At 36.4% G+C, this 19513-nt stretch overlaps 1 protein-coding gene across 4 annotated transcripts in view; it reads left to right on the top strand.

Annotated features, from left to right (window-relative positions):
* The window catches only part of PRKAA2 (protein kinase AMP-activated catalytic subunit alpha 2), a 69410-nt gene that overhangs the window by 29058 nt on the left and 20839 nt on the right, over positions 1-19513 (top strand). For all 4 annotated transcript variants that reach the window (XR_012028135.1, XR_012028136.1, XM_072820387.1 and 1 more), the window contains 4 exons: positions 14164-14257; positions 15374-15518; positions 17550-17637; positions 19021-19245. Coding sequence is in view for 2 of the 4 variants with exons in the window: in XM_072820387.1 (XP_072676488.1) it covers positions 14164-14257; positions 15374-15518; positions 17550-17637; positions 19021-19245 (552 nt within the window). In the remaining 2 variants the exon portion in view is untranslated. The remainder of the gene's footprint in view (positions 1-14163; positions 14258-15373; positions 15519-17549; positions 17638-19020; positions 19246-19513) is intronic.

A 19513-nucleotide genomic window follows, 5' to 3' on the forward strand; every position in this document is an offset into this window, starting at 1 on the left:
TTTTTCAAATTTGATACTATTTTCAAGTGATGAATGCAGCTTAAAAGTTGACTCTTCTCTAGTATTTACTTTGAAAGGCATTTAGGACTTTGATATTCATTTTATAATTTTTTTCTAAGTCTCTTTGCATTAACATTACAGTGATTTCTTTTTAGAAAGGTAGACTGTAACTGTTAAAAGGTTATCCACCATTATACTTGCAAAACTGCAGTAATTACTGTGATTACTGATAGCAAAGCTCTTACGAAGGCAAGTGAATTTTTCTTTTTGATAGGACAAGTTACAAACTTAAAAGATAAGTAAATATGAAAGGACTGATAGTTGATTAATTATAATGAAAGATAAATTAAAATTGATTAGACCCATAGAAAATGTAGATACTGAGTATGTAACAGTATTCTTTTAAATTACTTAAAGTTGTAGTTTAATATTTACTGAGAAAATGTCATATGTTAAACACTGAAATTGTCTTTTTCATCTTAAAGTTTGGATAGAATTTTGTAAAATAAATATTAATCTTGTTGAATACTTGCTAATGGCTAGGTATGCTGAGCATTTTACATATATAATTTCACTTTCTCCTCTTGATAAGCCTATAGGGTAGGTAGTATTGTTTTCAGTTTATAAATAAGGAAATTGCATGTCTAAAGAGTATCAGCAGTGTGTCCAAGGTCAAAAAGCCAGTAACTTGCAGAGCTAGTAGTTCATATCTGACTCCAAATGTCATGCTGTTAATGCTTTTCTCCAGTCTTTCTTAAAACAAAGTTATATAAATTCCTTTTAAGGAGAAAATAAATTTGTGGATAATTATTTTTAGTATATTGTTACTTAAGTACATAGAAACAAAGAATTAGATGTAATAAACTCCATTATGCTTAGAGCTTCGACCCTATTTTGAAACCAAAATAAATTCACAATTTGAATAAAAGACAATGAATGAAGTCAATGAAATTCAAAGTAGTATCTAGGGTATAATGTGATAAATAATGGTGGTTTCCAAAAACCAAATCATGGTTAGTTTAATAGTAGAAGGACATCCAATGCCATATTTATATTTTGATTCAAGTAATGTTGAAGAGAAAGCCTGTTCATATGTATATACTGTAAAAAAAAATCATCATTAATGTCTTTGAGGCTTTTTTTACTAGTTCATTATAATCAGACATTATATTTACCCTGAACTTTGTTAGTGAGCAGTCTTTGGATGTCAGTGTTAATGAGGAACAATTTGATAGCCTGCAGAGGTACATTATTTGCCTTTTGACAAGGCTAGTATAGTAGCTGTGGAAGGCTGAATAATGCCCCACCCCAAGATATCCTAATTTCCAGAATCTTTGAATATGTTACATTACATGGCAAAGGGGAATTAAAGTTATAGATGGATTGGTTGCTAATCAGCTGACCTTAGAATAGGGAGATTTTCCTTGATATTCTGGGTGTGCTGATGGTAATCACAGTGGTTATTAAAAGTGAATGGGGTGGTCAGAGGACTCAGAGAAAGAGATTTGAGAGTGAAGTGAGGTCAGAGTGATAAAATGTGAGAAGGACTCAAATGGCTGTTGCTGACTTTGAAGATAGAGGAAGAAGGCCATGAACCAAAAAATGTAGGCAGTCTTTAAAGTTGGAAAATATAATAATTTCCCTATAGAGCCTTGCTACCAACCTTGATTTTAGCCCAGTGAGATGTGTCAGACTTCTAAAAAACTACAAGATAATACATTTTTGTTGTTTTAAGATACCAAATTTGAAATATGGCAGCAGTAGGAAACTAATATAGGAGCATTCTTTTTCTTTTCTTTTTTTTTTTTTCCCTCTCCCCCCCTTTTTTTTCCCCAGGAGCATTCTTGAAATCTTTAAATGAGTGGATTATCCAATTATTGCTGGATTTGGGAATGTGCCTTTAGTCTTTACTTGCACTAGCTACATTTATTGTTAGTGAACTGTTACAAATTGGTTTGTTTGGTGTATCTTACCAACATATGAATATATGCCTAACTGTTCAAAGAAGGCGCTTTCTGGAGGTGCTTGGTGTGCGGTTGGGTGGCAGTGATGACTCAGCTCTCACACTGTTATGGTGAGAAGTGCATTCTAAAGTGAGCTTCAGTATCCTTTCATCTTCATGTGAAGTTCACTTGTTTATCAACATAAATGAGAAATGAAGTCTCTGAAATCACACAGCAGCACGTGATTGATTACAAGCTTATTGTTTAGGACCTACATTTTAGGTGATCCAGAATAGGTATAGAATAAGCAGGTTTTTAAAGATTATCATAAGAATTAAAATACCACCTGCTAGCTTGGTGACTCATCTCTCCTAATCTTTGTTTCCTTAATGTTAAAATGGGGATGTGTTTGCACTGGTATAATGCCTGGTGTTTGATGAGCATTGGCCTAAAGTAGGAGATGGCAACCTACAAGCTGATTTCGGTCCACTTTTATGATTCTTAACTGCTTTTCCCCCTACTTGAAACAGGTCTTATCTGACTTCAACTACATGTTAATAACGACTTTATTCTTGTTACCGAGTGGTTTCTAAGTTAAATCTCTTTGCTCTTGCTTACTGAGCAGCCACTTCCTATTTGAGGAGGGAGAAAGCTGGGAGGCCAGATTAGAGTATCACATGCCAGAATGAGAGTGAAGGGAGAGATCTCTTTATTTGCCTCATTCCTTGACCTCTTCCCTTTTAGAATACCAATCCTGAAAGACCCCAGAGAAATTTTGCCCATTTAGTGTATGAGTCCTAGTTCCTGTTCTGTTACCACAAACACAAATCAGATTTTGTTAGTAAGCAGTTGGAACTGTCAGGATTTAAAAACTTATTTTTGATGTCGTATCTACTAGTGTTTTCTTGCCTTCGTTTTTATAATTATTTATAATTTTAAATTTTGGTTTGGCTAATTATCTCATTCCGGCTTAGAATTATTTAAGTATTTGCTATTTTGTGAGAGAAATGTAGAATGTTCCCAGGGTTGATTGGAAAGTAATTAGCAGAGGTGAATTTAATTTTTAAAGCTTCTGGCTTCCAGCCTTGAGCTTAATCCATTCAGCCAGATTGCCTCTTTAATTGCGGACTGAATTAAAAAAAGAAAAAGCACTCGTGTATCTTTGCTATAGAACAAGCTTATTGACATAGCCTCTAAGAGTGTTAGTGATTTAAACAGGGAGAGAGACCTGATCCTTTTGGTGGTTTTGTTTGTTTTATACAGTCTTGGATTAACTGCCAAGAATAGTTCCCTTGTTACAGAATGGGCCTCTAGTTTCTCTACCAAGAAAGCTTGAAAACCAAAAATCAAGAATGTAGGGTATTTATTGCATGATTTCTCTGTTAACTCAAATTGTAAAATCCCACTGGGAGAAAATTGAATGGAGTAAACAGGATTCAAAGGAAACTCCAAACTTTCCCATGTACTAGAATTTGTTGATTTTATTTTCGTCTTTGTTTTTTCTTCCCCCCTATAGTTCTTAGGGAACTTCACTTTAACAAATCAAAAGATCAGTACTTTCTAATTTGGTAGAGCTGGTTTTCTCTGTTTACTTTTTAAAGTTTTTATCTTCTTCAACCTCTGGACAGCTCTTTAACGTTGCTCACCATTACCACCTTGAAATGTTGTAGTCTCTGGGTTTCTATAACATCACAGTCTTCTAATTTTCCTTTTTCATTTTTTCCTCTTAAGCCTTTCTTTTATGGGCCTTTTTAATCTTCATGGCGTTAAATATTGATGCATTTCAGCATTGTGAGCTAGTGTAATGTTAGTGAACCAACTTTGGGTGACCCCATCTATTACGTGGTTGTCATTTGTCATCTTTGTGCTAAATATTTCCAAAACTATATTTCTGGGCCAGTTATTTCTCCTGAATCCTGAATGCATTTATTGAACTCTTTATTGGATGTTTCCATTGTGAAGTCATAGAATCATCTGAAACTAAGTTGAACTTTTCTTTCTTTTCTAAACTTTTCTTTCTGTTCTGTTTTTTTGTTTTTTTGTTTGTTTGGTTTTTTTTGAGGGGGGGGGCAAAAATGCCATTCATGCAATTTTCTAAGCCCAAGATTTGGGCATCATCTTTAATTCCTTTTCCTTCATTTCTAACAAATAAATTTGTTAATTTATTGCATTCTACAGCTCTTTTCCCTAAATATCTCTTTAGTCTGTCTCTGCTTTTATTGTCATTATCATCTTTTGCTTGTTGTCCTTCAGCTATTGTTTCTGTTTGGAAAACTTTAGCCACACCTCCCTTCCCCTAGGCTTCCAATTCCAATTTGCCATTTAGATCTCAGCCTTTATAGACGATTGGTTAACTCTAGAAAACCTGCTTTACTCCCTAAATCTGAGTTAGGCATCATCTTCTCTTTTTTTTTTTTTAATTTTTTAATTCTTTAAAGATTTTATTTATTCATAGAGACACAGAGAGAGAGAGAGGCAGAGGGAGAAGCAGGCTTCATGCAGGGAGCCCAACATGGGACTTGATCCAGGGTCCCCAGGATCAAACCCCCAGCTGCAGGCGGCACTAAACCGCTGCGCCACTGGGGCTGCCCGAGGTATCATCTTCTCTGTACCACAGTCAGCCTTTCTGAAGCCCTTGACATTACTTTGCACTTGCTCATTTGTTTTCATTAGTATCCCCCAGCAGACCAGGTTGTTGAGAAGCAAGAGTTATGCACCTATTATCTAATAGGAACTGTTCTAAGCACTGGGGATATGATAGTGAAAGACAAGGCTTTCTGCCTTTATGGAGTTTATGTTCTAGAGCTATCTAGCAGTTGTAGATAGTGAGTAAGCAAATTAATAGGATTACTTTAGGCAGTGATAAGTGCTTTGAGGAGAATAAAAGGTACTGTCTTAGGGTGTGACTAGCAAGGAAGAAATTGTGGAGAAGGCCTCACTGAGGAGGTAAAGTTTGAGCTCAAGACCTGAAAGATAATTAAGATTTAGCTATCTAGTGACATGATGGGGTATGGGGGCAGAAGTGGAAGCAGACCAGTTAGGAAGCTGTTGCTCTATAGTCCAGCTAAGACATTATGATTATGGTGGCTTTAACCAAAGTGATAATCTAGATTTGTGCTGTCCAGTGTGGTAGCCATTAGCACATGTAGCACAAATTTAATTAAAATATTTAATTCTCTGGTCACACAAGTCACATTTCAAGTTTTTAATAGCAGAGTGTCGCTAATGGCTAGTATATTGGACAGAGGTTATATAAAACATTTCTATCACTGCAGAAAGTTCTATTTGATAGTACTGGTCTAGATGGAGAGAAATCAGTGGATTCAATATACATTTTGTAGGTAAAACTAATGAGATACTGTGGACAAGAAAGTGGCTGAGGAATCTTTTTGGCCTGAGCAATTGGGATTTTGGCTTTTGGCTTGAGCAACTAGATGGTGATAATCATGATATTTTTTGAGATAGGAAGAATGGAGGAGAATCATTTTAAGGTACAGGAGGATATTAAGGATACTTGTTTTGGCCAGGTTGAGTTGAGAATCCCATTAGATCTAAACAGATATCAAATATCATCTTTATCTCCCTAGCACCTAGTATTGTAGTAGGCATTTACGAATTACTTATAGCATGTATAAGATGTGACATTTGAACAAGGTCCTGATGGTTTTATGAGGACAACAAGAAGCAAAATAAAGTGTAAAGAATGTGGTGTGTTGGGAATAGCTGTCTTCTTCAGTTGATACATAGGGTATGTGTAGGGAAATGGAGGAAAACAAGGCCAGAAAGCTAGCTTGTTCACCCCTTCATTTAGCAAATGGCACCATTGAGACACTCGGTATACATCAGCAAACTAAAAGATGACAACAAAATCTCTGCTATTATGGAGGTTCTGTGTGTGAGTGTGTCTATGTGTCTAGTGGGGTAGTGCTGAGAAGATAGACAATAAAACCTTTGTTAGTAAAATATATTGTAAGTTAGTGAAAAGGTGAGGGAATATGGTATACAGATTTTCTGGAGAAGGAAAATAACAAATTCCCATTTTTTAGGGGAGCAGTAAATATAAAGGCTCTGAAGTGGAAATATGGGCCAGAGATCAAGGGAACAGAGTGATATAGAGGGAATTGGTGTAAAATGAGGACAGAGACATAAAGGGGAGCCAGATTATATAGGGTATTATAGGCCATTGTAAGAACTTTGGCTTTTACTCTGAGCAAGATGGGAAGTCATTAGAAAGTTTTGGTCAGCCCAAAACTAGTGTATTGGAGGAGAATACTCCTCAGCGGTAGCTCCACCTTCAGCCCAGGGCATGACCCTGGAGACCCAGGATCAAATCCCATGTCAGGCTCCCTGCATGGATCCTGCTTCTCCCTCTCTCTGCCTGTGTCTCTGCCACTCTCTCTATGTGTGTCTTATGAATAAGTAAATAAAAAAATCTTTAAAAAAAAAAAGGAGAAAAAAAAAGTTTTGGTCAGAAGTATGATAGGACCTGACTTCTCTTGAAGCAGGGAAACCAATTAGGAGTCAATTGTAGTACTCTGGGTAAAAGAGTTGGTGGCTTAGAATAGAGCATAGTCTGGAGGGTGTTGAGAAGTAAGCATCTTCTGTATATACTTTTGAGGTAGGGTAAACAACATTTACTTAGAGATAAGATGTAGGTTGTGAGAAGAGAGAAGGAAGTGATTGACTCCAAGGTTATCTGGCTTGGGCAAATAAAAGAATGGAGTTGCTATTAAGTGAAATGGAGAAGTTTATAGGAGGAACCTAGAGGTGTGGAGTGTTGCAGGGTGGTATCAATTTGCTTTTGGTTTTATGGTGTTGAGATGCTTATTAGACATCTAAGTAGAGAGATAAATAGGCTATTAAATATGTGACTCCAAAGTTAAGGGGACAGGTGTGAGGTAGACATTTGGAAGTCATCAGCATATAGATGGTAGTTAAGATATTTAAAGTCCCAAGACTGAATGAAATCACCAAGGATGTGAGTAAAGGTAAACAAGAAATCCAAGGATTGATCTCTAGGGCACTATGATGTTAAGATGTCCAAGATGAAGAGGAACCAGCAAAGGAGAATGAAAATGAATAGTTATGAGGTTAAAGGAAAACCAGGAGGATACTCACTTGAAGCCAAGTGAAGAACATACTTGAAGAGAGATTATTAACTGTCCCTTATTCTGCTGAATATTGAGTAAGATGTGACTGAGAATTGATCCGTTAGGTTTGGCAAGGTGAGAGGTTGCTGGTGTCTTTGAAAAGGACCAGTTTATTGTAATGGTGAAGGCAAAATCTTGTTTTGAGGGACTTAGAGAATTTGAGATGAAAGAGAAGGACGCCTGGGTGGCTCAGTACTTGAGCATTTGCCTTTGGCTCGGGGTGTGATCCCAGGGTCCTGGGATTGAGTCCCACATCAGGCTCCCTGCAGGGAGCCTGCTTCTCCCTCTGCCTATGTCTCTACCTCTCTCTATGTCTCTCATGACTAAATAAATAAAATCTTAAAAAAAAAAAAAAAGATGAGGCAGAGTTAGTAGCAATACACAATTCAGGAATTTTATTTAAAGGCAAGGAGAGAGAAATAGGAGTGGTAATGAGAGGGAATGTGGGTCTAAACAGGGTTTGTTTTTTAAGATGTAAGATATTCTAGAATGTACACAAAAGGGGATGATTTGGTCAAGATGGAGAGACTGATATAGGAGAAAGAGGAGCTAATTGTAGAAACCAAATCCTTTAGTAGGTCTGGGGAAGGAATCCAGTGCATAATTGGAAGAGTTAGTCTTTGATAGTATATTACCATGGAGTGAGTGGCTGTGTGGTGCAAGAGGAGGAAGTCAAGGAAATTAAGACACCATGTATTCAACAGATCATCCATGTGGATATTATGTACAAAGTGGGGGGGGAAGACATTAAGTTGGAATGAGAGGGAGTGAGCAGAGTTAGATCGACGACTTAAACAAAAAAAAGGTTAAAGTCGTGTAATTGGTGTATAAGTCGTGTATTGGGTGTGTAATCTGATGGGCTGCACTTTAGAGACTGTGGAGTTTTTGAGGAAGGAGGTTTTGAGTGAGGATTTCCTTTAGATCCTAATATATTATTAGACTATGCAAATTGGCCAAGTTTTAAAATTTCCTCATGAATTAATAAATCGAGGATCTGATCAGCAATGGCTACTAATTTTTCAAAAAAGAGATTATATGCCTTTACCTGGAGGTATGCAGCACCATCTAGTCTTTCAAAGGAAAATAAAAATCAAAATGAAATCTGATCTAATCTTCAGATCTAACAGGGTGCTATAGATCGTGCATTATGTTGCCATAAAAGCCGGATCAGCCAAATGAGACCATGGAATCTTCTGCAGAACAAGCCAACCAACTTCTTCAACAAAACAAAGCAAGAAAAAAAAAAAAAAACAGAAGAGCAGCCTATAAATTAAAAGAAAGATAAGAGATATATTAATCAATTGCAATGTATGGATTATAATTGAACCCTAATTTAACCAAAATATTAAAACCAGAAAAGCATTATAAATTGATCAGGAAACCTGATTGGATATTTGATGACATTCATGATTTGTCAAATTTTGGCATGATGATAGTATTGCATGAGTATATGCACATCCATTTTTTAAGCTGTTATGTTTTAGAGATACATACAGATGTATTTACGAAGAAATGAAAGCCAAATTCAGTGTGAATTGATTGTAAACATACACTTTTATCAAGCTGATAACCAAGGCATATTAATAATGTTATATTCTAGAATGTTAGAGAAGATAGTAATTTATTCTGTATATCCATGCATAAATATGGCATGATCAACCTAACAAAAATAGGCAAAAAGATAAGAGTGAGCATTTCATGAGAAACGTGTTTGGTGTTTGCAGGAGTTGAAGAGTTTATGAATCCACAAACTTTCTAAAGATTTAGCATTGCCAAAATCATTTTGGAAAATAGTTGGCATTATCTCTTATAATCAGACATTCACGTGAACTGTATGACTCAGCAGTTCCACTCACAGGTGTATATCAAAGAGAAAATCTTGCCATGTGCAAGAATGTTTACAACAGCGTTATTTATAATAGCAAAATTGAGAAGACAACCTCTAGTGATCAACTCAATGAATAAATAGCCTCTCCATTAACAGGAGAGTAGATCAATAAATACAATGAAATGTTATACAATGGTCACATCAAATAACTAGCAAACACAACAATGTGGATCAATCTCAATAAAACAGGTCCCAAAATACTACAAGTAGCCTGATACTCTTTATTTTTATTTTTTATTTTTTTAAAGGTTTATTTATTTTAGAGAAAGAGAGAGGGTGTGCAAGTAGGAGGAGGCACAGAGGAGAGGGAGAGAAAGAATCCTTAAGCAGATTCCTTAATGGAAGGAGTGGGCCCAACATGGACTCTATCCCAGGACCCTGAGATCATAACCTGAGCTGAAATCCAGTCAGATGCTTAACTAACTGAGCCACCCAGGCACCCCACCTGATACCCCCCTTTTTAAAAAAGATTTTTATTTATTTATTCATGAGAGACTCAGAGAGAGAGAGGCAGAGACACAGGCAGAGGGAGAAGTAGGCTCCCTACTGGGAGCCTGATGCAGAACTCAATTCCAGGACCCGGGATCATGCCCTGAGCCAAAGGCAGAGGCTCAACCACTGAGCCACCCAGGTGCTCCCACCCCCTTTTTTTTTTTTTTTAATTGCTGATATCTTTTTCTAAAGCTAAGAGCAATTAAATTAAAATATGCATAAGAATATTAATTTTTAGCCTTGAAGACAGTGGGATGCACACATATATATGTATAAAAGAGAAAGCAGGAGATGCAGGAGTAGGATTCAGAATGATGGCTAATTTGGCTGAGGGGAAATGGTGGGAAGTGGAAGATGACTCTGGAGTTAGATGGGAAGGTATTGTTGAAGTCCTAGGCTTTTTGTTTGGGTGATGGGTTTGTAGGTGCTTATTATAGTGTTAAAAATAGTAATTAAATAAAAATAAGCCACTCAAAGACCAGTAATGACAGGTGCCATGAACCAAGGATAATGACTACATTTCTTTGATAATGGATTTCTAAATAAAAATATTATTCTGTATATGTAGCTATATAGATAGGATTAAAAATCTCTATAGATATAAGCATCAAAAAATTATACTCATGAATATTAATTTTTGTCTAACTTTGGAAAGATTTTTTCCTGAGTTCTATATGCTATTTAAATGAATATTGCCTAAAGATGCATTTAACTTAGCTGGAGAATGCTTGAAGTTTTTGTGGATATTAACATTTTTTTTTTGCTTAATTAGGAATACTTTTTTCTGAAAAGTTTTCCTAAAGCACGTAAATTTACTTTTCTGTTGTATTAAGAAATGTATGAATTCCATGATTGAATTTCTTATAGTGCTTCAATGTGATTATTATTTTGGAAGGCACAAAAATTTGGCTTTCTTGGCTAGACTTAAGAACATAATCCTGGAATTGGCTTTTTTCCCTAAGTCCCAATATGAAGCTCGCTCTTTAGAGTTTTTTTCTTTTAAAAATCGTGTTTACTTTTTCTTAGCCTCATTCTGTTTAATTGAAATTTTAGTCTTTGAATTTTTGTTGTAATACTGCCATAATTTCTGTTTCAAATTATTATAGTTTTGGCTCCAAGCTGTTCACATTATTATTTTTTTTAAAGATTTTATTTATTTATTCATGAGAGACAGAGAGAGAGAGGCAGAGACACAGGCAGAGGGAGAAGCAGGCTCCATGCAGGGAGCCTGACATGGGACTCGATCCTGGGACTCCAGGATCATGCCCTGGACTGAAGGCAGGCGCTAAACTGCTGAACCACCCAGGGATCCCCGTTCACATTATTTAAGAGTGGTAATTTATATATTCAGATGCCTACTTTGTTACAGATACTTTGTTAGGTGTACACTCAATCATTGTATAATCACAAACTGAGGCACATGCTCTGAAGCTAAGGGACAAGCAAAAAGGACTGACCTGGACTTAGGGAGTGACCTTTATGGGGAGCTAGAAAGGATGACTAGGAGCTAAAGGGCCGAGTACAGGTCAGGTATGAGATTCAGATTAGCAGAAACTGCTTATACAAAGATGCTGTGGCAGATGGAAGTGCAGCACAACGAATGAATGAATGAAAGAAAGAAATAGTGCATTGCAATGGTGAGAATCAAAGAGGAGACAATAGACACAGGTGGGGGCCTGATTCACTCAGGACCTAAGAGCAGTGGGAACCCCCTGAAGATTTTCAATTAGGAGACTACTGAAGAAACAGACTCATGCTTTGAAAAGAATACTTGTCTAATGTGTGTCTTTCTTAATAGACTGTAGGCTCCACCAGTAGAAACAGGAGCTGTTGATCTTACCAAGTGCAGTACATTAGGTTTTCAACAAAGAGTAAATAGCACACTGTAAGTGCTCAGTGGTTGTGGTTTTCATTGCTCTAGATTGGCCTTTGATGTGGACAGTGGCCACTGTGGAGTTAGAGGTTTCATGAAATAGTTCAATTTAACAATATCCACTTAAGACCTGTGATATACTTGGAAGAATCAGCAGCTAAATTTATTAGAATTTCATCACTTTTTCTCCTATGCCCCAAAGATGTAACAAAGCAGAAAAGTGATGGAGAATTCTGTTAACAAATCAGATTAGCCTACGTTGAGGCAATAGGTGCTCCAGCTTTGTACTATTCATTTTTTCTATTAGAGTTTAGTGCCTGGTAAGATTGCTTTTATAGAATCATTTCTTCTGGAGTTCTCAGGTGAAATTCCCTTCTTATAGTTCATCTGAAGTAATTTCAACCTTATTCCTCAGTTATATTAGTTTATTTTATATAACGTGGGTTACCTTGTCATTTTTCACCCCAAAGACTAAAAAGATTGCTATTAGAAATCTATCTCCTGGAACTCTATAATCATTTTCACACTATAGCTTTAATATTTTACTTTTTTCAAAAAAAGTAAAAAATGCATGATGTATCTTTTTTTTAAAATGTATAGTATGTAGTTATATCACCAACAACCTGGCCATTTTTTCTTTTCTCTTTAATAATAACCAGAACCACCATGTAGCACATACTTGCTTTTTTGCACATTAATAAAAGGTACCTCTTCTGGGTAGACTGATTAACCAGAAGGGCCTCCTGCTTCTGATGCTTTCTAACAGGTGGCATCTGTGCCGCTTTTCAGCTCCTGCTTGTGCCTTAACTGCGTGCCTGTAAGCCATGTAAAAACTGCGCAGCTATACTTCGTGTCCTTAAATAGTGACTCAGTGTAAGTTAGATATTGCTTACAATCAACCAGATTATAGATAATCCTTTATAAACAAACTATTTTGAGAAGTCACTTGTTCATTTATGTGTGTTAAATATAACCTCCAATTAAAACATTAATAATTGTATTTAACTTGTTTTCAGAACTTTGGTAAAATTGGGTATGTGGGGTGAAGCTGTCTTTTAAGAAAAATTTTTTCTTTTTTCTATTTCTTTTTCAAATAGAACTAAGATTCTTATTTTTCAATGGCCTCAGCTTTGAGTGCCTAGAGGTAGATTAAAAAAATAAACACACATTCATCTATCCATCTGCTTAATTTTTTACGATGGAATTTTCTTTTTTTAAGATTTATTTATTTGAGAGAGAGAATGAGAGAGAGCACAAGGGGGGGGGATGCAGAAGGAGAGAGAGTAGAGTCTTAAGCAGACTCCACACTGAGCATGGAACCTGATGTGGGGCTCCATCTCAGGACCCTGAAATTATGACCTGGGCTGAAACCAGGTATTGGTCACGTCACCTAACTGCAACCCAGGGGCCCCGTTATGGAATGTTTTTAATGTATATGAAAGTCAAGTGATGAGGCCTCATGAATCTGTTGTTTGGCTTCAGCAGTTGCCAGTGTATTGTTTATCTGTTTCTTCCCACTTCTCCTGTCCCAAATTTTATGTTTTTTTTAACAATTTATTTTTTTAAAGATTTTATTCATTTATTTGTTTGTTTGTTTATTTATTTATTTGAGAGAAACAGCAACAGAAATAGTGAGGAGGAGAGGGAGAAGCAGGCTCTTCACTGAGCTGGGAGCATGATGGGGATCTGATCCCAGGTCTCTGAGATCATGACCTGAGCTGAAGGCAGACACTTAACTGACTGAGCCACCCAGATGCCCCCCTAAATAGTATATAGACTCTTTTTAAATTTTAGAACACAAGCACATTTCATTATCACCCCTAAAAAATTTAAAGTAATTAATAATATTGTCAACTATCCAGTCAGTATTTAGACTTTAATAATTTTTAAAAGATTTTATTTATTCATGAGAGAGAGAGAAAGAGAAAGAGAGGCAGAGACACAGGCAGAGAGAGAAGCAGGCTCCAGGCAGGGAGCCCAACGTGGGACTCAATCCCTGGTCTCCAGGATCAGTCCCTGGGCTGAAGGTGGCGCTAAACCACTGAGCCACCCGGGCTGCCCCATAAATGGTTTTTATAGTTGGTTTGTTGGAGTCAGAATCAAAATAAGTCTTGGGGCACCTGGATGGCTCAGTTGGTTAAGCGTCCAACTCGGTTTTCCCTCAGATCGTGATCTCTAGGTCATGAGAGCAAGCCCCCTGTTGGGCTCTTGCTTAGCATGGAATCTGCTTGAGATTTTCTTGTTCCCTCTCCCTCTGTCTCTCCTTCCAGAGCACATGCACTCTCCCTCTCTCTCTGTATAATAAATAAATCTTTTAAAAATTTCAGAACAAATCTCTACATTATAATAGATCAGTATGTCTCTTGATTTACTATTAATCTATAGGTTCATCTTTCCTTTTCTCACATTATATTTGTGAAGAAAAGGTCATTTGTCCACTTTCTGCATTTTGCTGATTATATCTCTTGTGGTATCATTTAACATTAACGATATTTTTAACTTGTATTTAAATATGATACCTGATTTCCATAGAGTGTAAAAAAATTGTTTAAATGGAGAAATGAATCCTTAGTTCTTGAAGAATGAAGAATTTCAAAGAATTTGTCGACATGAAAGGGAGAATCTGAAAAGTCCATAAGCCTCAGAAAGCAGAGAATTTTGTAAAGCTATCTTTATAGCTCTATGATTGTTTTGATAACATAATTTGTTGCCATCTTAAAATACTGTAAAATGTTGGAATATAAAATTGTAGCAATAATATACTAGCTTGATTTTTTTTTAAACTAACTTTTTAAATCTTTTTCATTTACAAAAAAGATACCAGGTGATCAGCACTCCAACAGATTTTTTTATGGTTATGGAATATGTGTCTGGTGGTGAATTATTTGACTACATCTGTAAACATGGACGGGTGAGTAACTTACTGTCTAGTACACACAGTAAGACCCTAAGCTAAAAACAAAGCAAAACAAAAGGATAGTAGGAAATAGCAAACCACAAAGTTTCTTCGAAGTCAGAGTTGTTTCTGTAATGAAACCCAACTAAAGATACAGAATATTAGACATAGTTTCTTTCTTAAAAAATATACCTTTTGAGGGGTATCTGTTAGGTTCAGTTGGTGAAGCATGTGACCCTTGATCTTGGGGTTATAAGTTTGAGCCCTACTTTAGGTGTTGTAGATATTGCTTAAAAATAAAATCTTAAAAAGAAATACACATTTTGGGGTACCTCCATGGCTCATTCAGTTAAGCATCTGCTTTTAGCTCAGATAATAATCCTGGGGTCCCAGCATGGAGCCCTGCATCAGGTTCCTTGCTCAGTTGGGAGACTGTTTCTCCTTCTCCCTCTGCTACTCCCTTTGCTCCTGCTCTCTTGCTCTGTCTCTCAAGTAAATAAAATCTTTTTTTTTTTTTTTTTAAGATTTTATTTATTTTTTCATGAGAGACACACAAGAGAGAAAGGCAGAGACACAGGCAAAGGGAGAAGCAGGCCCCATGCAGGGAGCCCGATGCGGGACTCGATCCCTGGTCTCCAGGATCACACCCTGGGCCAAAGGTGGCGCTAAACTGCTGAGCCACCTGGGCTGCCTTCAAGTAAATAACATCTTAAAAAAAAAAAAAATACACCTTTCAAAATACTGATTTTAGGGAACATGTCCCACTTAATTGCCAACATGATTTTCAGAGTGAAAAATCTGTTCCATAACATTATGTTGAAGCTTCAATGATTTCCATTTTGTAGCACTTTCACATGAGTTCTTATCATTATGTTTTACTTGTTGATTGCCTAAAACATTGTGCACAGTGAGTAATATTAATTGAAAATTAAATCTAATTGATTAGCAGCAAAGAAGAGCCTTGTTGATTGACACGTTGAGCTCTAATGCAAGTTTTTGGTTTATCTGATTTGTTGAGGATTCTAACCTAATTCTAATTAGCTTGCTCAGTTACATTTGGGCTGTTGTGAAACTAAAACTCTTGCTCTATGTCCCAAATATTCTTAGTGTAGCTTCTATTATATGTGCTAGGTTGAAGAGGTGGAAGCAAGGCGACTCTTTCAGCAGATTCTGTCAGCTGTGGATTACTGTCATAGGCATATGGTGGTTCATCGAGACCTGAAACCAGAGAATGTGCTGTTGGATGCTCACATGAATGCCAAGATAGCTGATTTTGGTATGTAACTCCATGATTGTTCAGAAATGTACGAGTTGCCTTTTCAAGTGGGTCAGTAGCAACTGTTAAAGAACCATGAACTTGCAGTTTCAACTTTATAAATCCTGTACCATGAAAAGGGATTAGTGGCACAGTCTCCATGTTAGCTTGTTCTTGTTCTATTCATTTAAGCACATTGTTTAAAATGCACATTCTTCTAGAGAAGTTTAGCGGGCCAGATTCTAGGTAAATCCATTTACTCTGCATTTCCTCCTGAAGGAAAACTTAACTTTTTTTTTTTTGTGGAGATTACAAACTCCTTTAAAAATCTAATGAAAATATGGGCACTTTCCTTGATGAATGCATTAAAGAGAGGTACGTGAAAATTTGCATGCAGTTTTGAAGACTTACAGTCTTTTTGACTTGGTCAAGGGTGAGTGTTGGTGGATTTTAGGGTAAAATCTAATCGTTTGCTAAAAAGAATAGGAGTTTTTGTCAGGAGTAAAACAAACCAAAAACAAAATGTAAATTTAATGCACCTAACACTTTCTAGAGTAAATATATCTGGAAAGAGTACCACAGTAGGATGTTTGGCAGAAGGATTAGGAAGTGAGAGATTATAGAAGGAGCCATAGGGCAGCCCCAGTGGCGCAGCGGTTTAGCACCGCCTGCGGCCCAGGGCGTGATCCTGGAGACCTGGGATCGAGTCCCACGTTGGGCTCCCTGCATGGTGCCTGCTTCTCCCTCTGCCTGTGTCTCTGCCTTTCTCTCTAGCTGTGTCTCTATGAATAAATAAATAAAATCTTAAAAAAAAAAAAAAAAAGAAAGAACCATGGAAAGGTGCCAGAGTTCAGCATTGCTTATTTAAAGTTTCTGTCTATACCTTGACTTTAAAAACTATATTTCTCTTCCTTCTCTAAATCGCAAAACTCCCTAGTATGGTAGTTTAACTAGAATTTTGGTTCTGCAGATTATTTTTTCTATGTTGAATTAAAGCTTTCCAAATTAAAAACTTTTGGAAATCTTTTTTTTTTTTTTTTTTAAGATTTTATTTATTCATGAGAAAGACAGATAGAGGCGGAGACACAGGCAGGGGGAGAAGCAGGCTCCATGTGGGGAGCCCGATGTGGGACTCGATCCCGGGTCTCCAGGATCCACCTGAGCCAAAGGCAGATGCTTAACCACTGAGCCACCCTGGCATCCCACTTTTGGAAATCATTATAAACTGGAGCCTTTCTGATTTCTACTTAGAGATTTTTAAAAAAGATTTTATTCATTTACTCATAAGAGAGAGAGAGAGAGGCATAGGCAGGAGAGGGGGGCGGGGGCAGAGACATAGGGAAAGAGAGAAGCAGGCTCCATGCAGGGAGCCTGATGTGGGACTTGATCCTGGGACTCCAGGATCATGGGCCAAAGGCAGGTGCTCAACCCCTGAGCCACCCAGGCATCCGAGGGATTTTTTTTTAAAAAAGGGTTTGAAAGCATAGGATAAAAAGTAATGGTCTCTATTTCATTCTTTCAGCTGTAGGAATGGGTAAATAATATTTTGATGCTTTTATGTTTGGAAAACTTCATATAATTTAGAATAACCTCATATATATCAAGTGAATCAACATTTTAAAAAAAGATTATTTTAGAGCATAAGGGAGGGGAAGGGCAGAAGGAGAAGGAGAGAGAGAGAATCCCAAGCAGACTCCACGTGGAGCCCAACATCAGACTCAATCCCACAACCCCAAGATCATGACCTACACCGAAACCAAGAGTTGGATGCTCAACCGACACCCATGGGCCCCAAGTGAATTAACATTTTTATTTAGAAAAGGGATTTAATTCCAATCATACATGATATGCTATATCTTTTTTTGTCAGGTCAGGATGTAAGCACTCTGAAATGGTCTTTTTCTAGTCTCAGGTGCTTTCTACTGCTTTTTAAAAATAATTATAAAATAATATATTTAGAACTTTGAGGAATTGACTTTTTTTTTCCATGCATTTATCTATATCTACTTTTTAAAACATCTAGCACAAAGTAAATATTGCTCTCATTTTCAGGTTTGTCTAATATGATGTCAGATGGTGAATTTCTGAGAACTAGTTGTGGATCTCCGAATTATGCAGCACCCGAAGTCATCTCGGGCAGGTAATAATAGATTCATGCAGAGTAAGCTGTTTATAATCTTTTATTCAGTCTAATTACATTTAATTAAAATATATTCTGTTCAGAGAATGAGATTGTTAACACAATAGGAACAAATTGTCCCTTTAATTTTTCCATTGTTGAAGAGAGAATAGTTATATTAAACAATTTTTTAAACATTTGGTTTAGATTTTGTTATGTATATTTAAGGAGTTCTTCCATAAAAAAAAATGTACTGAAACCAATCTTGATTTTTTTTCATTTTGGAAAAGTACAAATAAGAAAGCATTTGTTAAATTCAAGCTAGAGTCATCATTTACTTACCAGACACAGTCCTTAAATAATAATTTACATATTCTTTTATAAAGTACTATATAGAGTATTACTTTGATTTGTCTTTAGAACAATGAGGTTTTTCAGAGATAGTATTGTCTTTTCATGTAATTCATTGTATAAGTAGAGGCTGGAACTTACTCACCGGTATATTTAAAAAATGTTTATAAAGATGGCAGTGGTAAACAGGAGCTTTTCAGTGACCAGTGTCTGATTTAGAAAATTAACAATTTTCTGAGAGAAAATGAAGAAAAAGCATTATTGCAATGAGCACGTATAGGAGTTTTGGACAAGTACAAGCAAATGATGTAAATGATAGACAGCAATTTTTTTGAAATGGATTATATTCTTTTAATTGGAATTGTAGAGATTCACTTTGTTATCTGAGACCGAAGTTTGAGTTTGTCAGTGGGGTATCAGGGACATTTTAAAACTGCAGAAAGGTGAGAGAAAAAAAGAATAATATTCAAGGCATAGGGTCATGTGGAACAAAGCTAATCTTAGTCCCATGAGCTAACCTAACAAGTGATTAAAATGAAAGTCATACTCAGGATAATGTGATACAAGACAAATACTTTCAAAGAGATTGCTCTAGTACTAGTTAGGCACTGTAATGTTTGAAATACTCTTTGAAATAGGCATGTAAGGCATAAAAATTATATTTATGCATTTTCTTTCTTGTAGTTTTGTGGTAAAAGGATTAAGTCTAAACGTTATAGTATTGTTTTTTCAAGTTTATGGTCATTTGCTTTGATGTTTCCATAAAAAAAATCAACCATTGTTAAGTTTTATATTTTTTTAGTCAATTAGTAAGTTCAGTGAATTTGTGACAAATAAAATACTTTTGTCTAGGAAAACTTGAGTAGCAATTGCTGAAACAAATTCTCTGTGGAGAACAAGTCTTGAGTGTTGGGGTGTGGCCATGGACTTTATTAAAGGCTTGCAAATCAGTATACACCGATTCTCTACCATGTGTATATAGAAACAGGTTATATGTGAATGAGAAGAAGTGGCACTTGGATTTCAGGTTTGTGTTGTCATCTTGTTTCTTAGATTGTATGCAGGTCCTGAAGTTGATATCTGGAGCTGCGGTGTTATTTTGTATGCCCTTCTTTGTGGCACCCTCCCATTTGATGATGAGCATGTACCTACGTTATTTAAGAAGATCCGAGGGGGTGTTTTTTATATCCCAGAATATCTCAATCGTTCTGTTGCCACTCTCTTGATGCATATGCTGCAAGTTGACCCCCTGAAACGAGCAACTATCAAAGATATAAGGTGATGATTCTTCTTGTTACTGTTATGTACATTTTACAGTATTAATAATAGTACCACTAACTGAATGCCTGCTTTATGTTAAACTCTGTAATACTTACTGTGTAGGAATTTTGCTTTCCTTTTTACACAAACCTGATCATGTCACTCATCTTTTAAATATTTCAGATTGTCTCCCAAACTTTTTAGTTTAGGTAGCAAGTCCTCTAAGGCCCTTCGGAATGAGGCTCCATTTCCTCCTGTTGAGGTCTCACTCTTGCACTCCCCACAC

This window comes from Canis lupus, chromosome 3, assembly GCF_048164855.1.
Source record: "Canis lupus baileyi chromosome 3, mCanLup2.hap1, whole genome shotgun sequence".
Taxonomy (NCBI): domain Eukaryota; kingdom Metazoa; phylum Chordata; class Mammalia; order Carnivora; family Canidae; genus Canis; species Canis lupus.